Source organism: Penaeus chinensis, chromosome 13 (assembly GCF_019202785.1).
Source record: "Penaeus chinensis breed Huanghai No. 1 chromosome 13, ASM1920278v2, whole genome shotgun sequence".
Classification (NCBI taxonomy): domain Eukaryota; kingdom Metazoa; phylum Arthropoda; class Malacostraca; order Decapoda; family Penaeidae; genus Penaeus; species Penaeus chinensis.
The window spans coordinates 25,909,474-25,916,973 of record NC_061831.1 but is presented as its reverse complement, the minus strand read 5'-3'; the positions used below and the strand labels follow the sequence as shown (position 1 = coordinate 25,916,973).

The 7,500-nt window shown below is 31.6% G+C and overlaps 1 protein-coding gene across 1 annotated transcript in view; it reads left to right on the top strand.

Annotated features, from left to right (window-relative positions):
• LOC125031634 (ferritin-1, chloroplastic-like) overlaps positions 1 to 6,089 on the top strand; it is an 18,523-nt gene extending 12,434 nt beyond the window's left edge. The window contains exons 7-9 of the mRNA XM_047622517.1: positions 1,764 to 1,865; positions 4,733 to 4,855; positions 5,090 to 6,089. Of these exons, the coding sequence (XP_047478473.1) occupies positions 1,764 to 1,865; positions 4,733 to 4,855; positions 5,090 to 5,275 (411 nt within the window). The 3' untranslated portion in view covers positions 5,276 to 6,089. The remainder of the gene's footprint in view (positions 1 to 1,763; positions 1,866 to 4,732; positions 4,856 to 5,089) is intronic.
• Positions 6,090 to 7,500: the final 1,411 nt, after the last annotated feature.

The following is a 7,500-nucleotide window of genomic DNA, read 5'->3' as shown; positions in this document are numbered from 1 at the left end:
GTTATGTTTTATTTATTGTAAAGAAAACACAATACAGTACACACAATATAGTACAAAGTTAGTGAGAAACAGTTTATCTTCTCTAGTCTGTTCTCTTTTTTATACCATTAATCTTCATATAACATGCTATCAACTTTTAATGTATAACTGCATATGAATAAATAATTAACAATCATATTTATGAATCTCTGTCTCTCTCTCTGTCTCTCTATCTGTCTCTTTCTCTCTGTCTCTCTCTATCTGTCTCTTTCTCTCTGTCTCTCTCTATCTGTCTCTTTCTCTCTGTCTCTCTCTCTCTGTGTCTCTTTCTCTCTGTCTCTCTCTCTCTGTGTCTCTTTCTCTCTGTCTCTCTCTCTCTGTGTCTCTCTCTCTGTGTCTCTCTCTCTCTGTGTCTCTCTCTCTCTGTCTCTCTCTCTCTCTCTCTCTCTCTCTCTCTCTCTCTCTCTCTCTCTCTCTCTCTCTCTCTCTCTCTCTCTCTCTCTCTCTCTCTCTCTCTCTCTCTCTCTCAAAAAAAAAAAAAAGATAAATGAATAAGAAAAAGAAAGTTCTTTGTTATCGTTGCTCATTAAGGGTTTCATAGTGATAAGGACTTGTATCTGTAATGGAACATGGCAACAGCAAGGAGTGGAGAGTGTGTGATTACATACTTGAGGGAGATGGTACTTTTATATAACAATAAATGTACTTTCTCTGATATTGAGTGCCTGGTATCTCTAGGTGCTCCTCTACCCCCTAGATAGTTTTTTGTTTTTATAAACCTTCTAGTATTATTGCTATTTAATATAAAGTTACTGTTTATTGTTTTTTTTAGATATCTTGTTTGCTTGAGAATTGATTGAGCTATATTAGCAATTTTCCTTTCTAATACTTCCTCTGAACATTTAAGTAATAAATGTTGTAATGTCATGGTTTCCGGTTTTAGACTCATTGACCCATATCAAGGAGAAGGGTTTGTTGACTGATAACTTTACATAGCAAATTAACCCTATGTCAGCAGGGTTATTTATCCTCTTTAGATTTTAGTGAGTTTTGTTACATACAGATGGCTCCACATGTGCTCAGCAGCAAGGAGTCTATCGGTAGCCCTAGTAACCGATTCTGATTTCCCCATTCCTTGAACTGGTGGATAAATGCGTTTTTCTTTCCAATACTATTAATATTGACATTACTATCATTCTTATTGATATTTTGATTATAAGATTTTTATTAAAATATTAATAACATCAAAGACAATAAAGTAATAGAAGTGAAGCTTTCAAAAAATGAAGGAAAAGGGTAAATAGATGAGATAGGTAAGACTAAGAGCTGACTCCTCGGTGACTAAGCACTTGTAGAGCCATCTATGTGTAAAGACAACAGATAAACTTTTGTTACAGTAGGCAGTGGCATTGTAGTCTTGCCGCCCGCACTCATTGGGTTAAGCAAAAGTTGGAGAAGGGAGATTGTAAGAATTGCAGAGAAATATATGTTTACATAGTGAGGAAACTAAGAGATAATCTAAGGAAACAGTGTTTAGTATTATTATTTATTTATTTATTTATTTATTTTTTATTTTATTTTTTTTTATTTATTATTATTATTATTATTATTATTACTTTTTATTATTATTTTTTTTTTATCATTATTATTTTTTTTTTTCATCCCAGTCACGCCTCATTGAAGGGAATTAAAAAAAAATGGGCGTATGGGTGTATAAAAAAATGTTTATCGAATGTTGCTGTGCCTAAGGAATACACTGTATTATACTCTCCTGTTGTCCACAGAGTTATCACTTTGAGCGAGATGATGTAGCTCTCCCTGGTTTTGCAAAATTCTTCAAAGAGGCTAGTGACAGTGAACGAGACCATGCACACCAGCTCATGAATGTAAGTAGCAGTGTAAAGTATTAAAAAAAAAATTCTGATTGATGTAGACAGTAAAGGTTAAAGGTATGAAGTACTCTATTTTGTATAATGGAAGGAAAGTAGTATTTGCAGAGAAATGCAGTAATGGTTATGGCATGCATATATATGTGTATATATATATATATATATATATATATATATATATATATATATATATATATATATATATATATATAATATACATTTATACATACATACATACATATATATATATATATATATATATATATATATATATATATAATATACATTTATACATACATACATATATATATATATATATATATATATATATATATAATATACATTTATACATACATACATATATATATATATATATATATATATATATATATATATATAATATACATTTATACATACATATATATATATATATATATATATATATAATATACATTTATACATACATACATACATATATATATATATATATATAATATACATTTATACATACATACATATATATATATATATATATATATATATAATATACATTTATACATACATATATATATATATATATATATATATATATATATATATATATATATAATATACATTTATACATACATATATATATATATATATATATATATATATATATATAATATACATTTATACATACATATATATATATATATATATATATATATATATATATATATATATAATATACATTTATACAAACATACATACATATATATATATATATATAAAATCTCCAGTCAAAGGATCTGCAGTCCTGTTAAGTCCTGTAACAATCCATGGTCTGGAAGGACATCCACTTAGGGATTGACTCTCAACCCTCTCTCTGTCACTTACACCCTTAGGTCAATATACTTCATCATATATCTCCGTATTCCCCCAAAACAAAAAGATATCTGGCACCTAAAAACAAGGAAACATTTATCATACAGATTTTACATAAAATGATTTTTATGAAGGAAGATATACTTACTGTCCACTTCAATCTTAAGAGAACTAAATAAAATATAAGCATTAGAAGTGAAACTCTGTTGATTCACAGATTTAGTTTTATAATTTGTGCATTTAAGTACAAGTTACAACTTGTACATTGCCTGACAAGCTTGCATCAACCTACCATATTAGTATAGAGTTACTCTTTACCATGTAATTTTTACCCCTAGCAGTTAATTTACCCCTGATTAAGAATCATTGACTTAGGGTAAGGATTTATACTTACCAGTAACATAAATCAACATTATCATCACATGTAACTGTAACTCACAAATCTACTTTAACCATTCGTCCTGGATTTATGTTCTGTCCCCTGTAGTTTTTGGTGAATTTTGTTACATACAGATGGCTCCACATGTGCTCAGCTGGCAAGGAGTCTATCAGTAGGCCCTAGTTACCGATCCTGATTTTCCCATTCATTGAATTTGCGGAAAAATGTGTTTTTCTTATTAATACCATTGCTATCGATACTGTTAGCATTGTTATTGATGTTATGATTATTGAATTGTCATTAAAATATTTTAGACACTGAAATGATACAAAAGACTCTTTCCTAAAGTGAAGGAAAAGGGTAAACAGCTGAGATAGGTAGTTCTGATAAGTGGCTATTTGGTGATTAAGAACTTGTAGAGCCATCTATGTGTAAGTACAATAAATAAACGTGTATTACAGTGGGCATGACATGTATTCTTGCCACATGGAGTGAATGGGTTAACTTGTTGATACGAAGCCTTGTATCCTAATAACTGTAGGATAAGCAGTATATTTAGTTTTCATTTACCTATTATTTATTGGCTTTTGTGTGAAAATGTGATTCATTATATTTTCCTTTCTCTTACTGGCTGTAATTACTCATCATTGATTAGACTTTTAAGACCTTGTAATGCTGCTACAGAGCCTGAAGAAAAACTGTGCTATTGATTCACTTGGAACTGCTCATACAACTTTTACAGAAGCCATGGCAACTTGGATTAAAAAGTTGTTTACATTCAGAATGTTCAAAAGATATTAAACAAAGTGAATGTAACAGTCAAGTTTGTTGTTTGTTTCTGTTAATGTGGAATTATTGGATGAAAACAGCAGTGTGCATACTCTTGTTGACTTCTATGCACTAAGAAAAGACACACAGTAGTAATTTTGTTCCATGTATTTTCAAATGTTTGGAATGTAAGAAGTTAGTGTTAATTTGTTTATTTTACTTGAATGACAATTACACATTCTACCAGGTTGTCAGATAGATTTTAATATTCTTAAACATTATTTTAAGATATCTGCCATTTTCTCTCTTTACAAGCAAGCCCTTTGTGTCCGGCTCTGCATGATCTCTCAAGGTCCAAGTTGATGATGTCTACAGAAAAGTAGGATGGGGTTCTGAAGACTCTTTCCTAGTTGTTTGCATTTCTAAGTTCTGTGAGCATTTCCATTCTGCATACCTATTTTAAGTACAATGCCTTACAGTTTTGGATTATTGAATGATAAATAATTTCAAGGAAGAATGTTTTACCATTGTGTTTTGTGTATATTTCCAGCAGTGATACAGAGGAAAGCAATTTACCTGATTTTTTTTTTTTTTTTCTTTTTTCTTTTTTCTTTTTTCTTTTGGATTATCATAACAAAAGCACATGGACCTAGAAAAAATGAGGGGACTCTTAGAGATTGAGAACCCTATTATATGTGTTTATTTTGATTTTCTTTTTAAATATTACAGTGTATATATAGCCAGAAAAATGAAGGATTCCCACTAGTAAATATTCACTTTCTACTTTCTCATAGGGTTCCTCTTGATTGATGTTTGGGGCAACTTATTACTGATTTTGTTTCTTTTGCAGTATCAAAATAAACGTGGTGGAGGTATTGTTTTACAGCCCATTGCAGCACCACCACAGCAGGAATGGGGATGTGCAGTAGAAGTTGTTCAGATGGCTCTAGATCTGAAGAAACGAATTAATCAAGTAAGTGAAGGCTCTGTCCTTGTAATGTGTAGGTTTTTATGTTTTTATTATAGATGCAGATTCATTTTGACCATATCTTTATCTTTTAGATGAATATGTAGTTGTGAGTATTTTCTTGTTTTTTAAATTTTTCATGAATAGTTAGACACAAGATCAGTTTCAACTCTTAATTTTGGTAAGTTAATCCCATGTCAGTCACACTTCTAACTGGCAGAAAATCTTGCACACTTTCAGAGTTTCCTTGAGCTCCACATGCTATCGTCTACCAAGGATGATCCATTCACATGCCATTTCATCGATGATCACTTTTTGATTGAACATGTGGAGTCCATAAAGAAAATGGGCGACATGCTGACCAAGTTGAAACGTGTTGGAGCAGCTGGTTTGGGAGTGCATTTGTTCGACCAAGAGCTCCAGTAGTTTCTTGTAAATGATTTTGTGGATACAAGAATTAGATATGTTTTATGATTTATAAGATTTATTCTGTGATTTAGTCATAAACAGTAAATTGGGTTGCTACTCTTAAATGATAGGTGCATAATAATAATATTTGGTATGTAGACCCTTGCCAAAGGTAAAGTAATGAATATTAGAAATATAGTTTTTCTCTTTTCTTTCTTTATATATTTTGTACACGTATTGTAATGTTTTTAACTTTCTTTATGTCTTTGTATACATTTTGTTTAAGAACCAGTTAAACACCTTAATTTTAAAAATTTTGTGTAATATAACTCTATGAGAGTCTTAACTTGAGTACTTGAAAACATAGCAATACAAAATGGCAGGTATTTTACAAATTGAAGGTAAGCTTAGAAAGACTATTTTGCATATATAAAAACTTGTTTGTAGCTTCATCTTGATACAAATTCATAAGATGACATTACTTTTTTGTGTAAATGTATATGTATGTGTGTATATAAACACACATTTTATTAAATAAGATCTCAGGCCTTCAAGTATAGGATGCCAGCTAGCACTCAAGAGCCAGTGCTTAAAGAATGGTTATATGGTTGATAAAAAAGCAATGCATATATACATATAAAAAGGAAAAGAGGAGACTTATTGTTAAAAATCAGCCTTGTATCTTCTTACTTATACTTCTTATTGTCAGGTATTAGACTATTAATTTTGAAATGTTATTAGGAAATTCATGAGGATAAAAGTCTTGTATCAACTTGTTCAAAAGAGGAAATTGTTTTAATTATGCATATTTAATATAATGTACATTCCAATATTTTTCATTATTTCTTATCTCCTTCAAATAGTAATTTTATTAAAAATAGATTCATGGATTTACTTCAACATTCCAGAATCGATGGATATTGCTGATATGTCCTTGACAGATTAAAATACAACACATATGACAGATACCTGGATATATCGCAAACTGACAGTCTTGAGTCCTTGTTATGTTACCAACTCTATTTATAAAAAGTAACTTGTGACAGTGGAGAAGTTTGCAGAGGGAATACTCTTATATAAGAATATATTTCTAATGCAATTTACTAAATTCAAACTTGCGGGATATTTTGAAAAAAGTAATTAACCCAATGCCACCAGGGAACATGCACAAAAAATGGGGAAAATGCTGTGCCTATTTTCTATATTTTTTGTGAAATGTCTGCCCATAGATGGCTCTGCTAGTGCTTAGCCATAAAGGAGTCAATTAGTAGACCTTGTGACCGTACCTGATTTGAAATGGCGGAAAAAACTTATTTTTTACTAGTGCTATGAGTATCGATGGTATTATTCTTATTATAAACATTATAATTATTATAATGTTTTTTAACATTAGTAAATAAGATAACGTAAAATATTTCGTAAATCAAAGAAAAGGGTTAATTGGCGAGACAGGCAGTACTCATAACTGGCTCATTGGTGACTTAGTACAAGTGTAGCCATCTATGTGGAAAAACAATCAAACAAGTACTCACAGTGGACATAGCACGTCCATACACGTCTTACCCGTTGGCATTGGGTTAAAGCATGAAATCCAATACTTGTCCCAAAATGTACAATTTCAAAAATCAAAGATAGGAGACTGGGCAGCCATCTCAGTAAAAGGGTTGACTTTGTGAAAAGAATTATTTACTCTAGGCAATTTTGGACATTGCTGATATTCTTCTAAAAGACTACAAGAAAGGCAACTAATCTCTGTTAGGCAGTCACTGATATTAGACTTGTAAAGATTCAAATAGAAAATTGCAGTCACCAATTACTCTTTTGATTAAATTTTAAAACTTGTTGTCCCCCCAAACCCTTGCTTCTTCTTGTTGTGTGTGTGTGTGGGGGGGGGGGGGGGGGGGCTTAGCAGGCATAGACTGAGGCCCAGTGTAGGGGATTACCCCTACCTTGGCCCTCAGTACTTGATAACCATCAGCCTAGGTCTTGACACCTCATTTTCTGCCCACATGTAAGGCCCTGTCCACACAATTGAATAGTGCCCTGTGGAATATGCCTGTATACCAGGCAAATCCTGTGTCATCATTCACATGGTGTGTGTGGCTGACAGGGTAGCCCATCCAGTACCTTGCAGCAAATAGTCAAATTTCCAGGCAAACAGCCCAGATTTCTCTTGACCACAGATTGAGGTACTCTATTGGATTGACTGTAAATTTAGCCCAAATAACGGGCTTGAAGCAAGG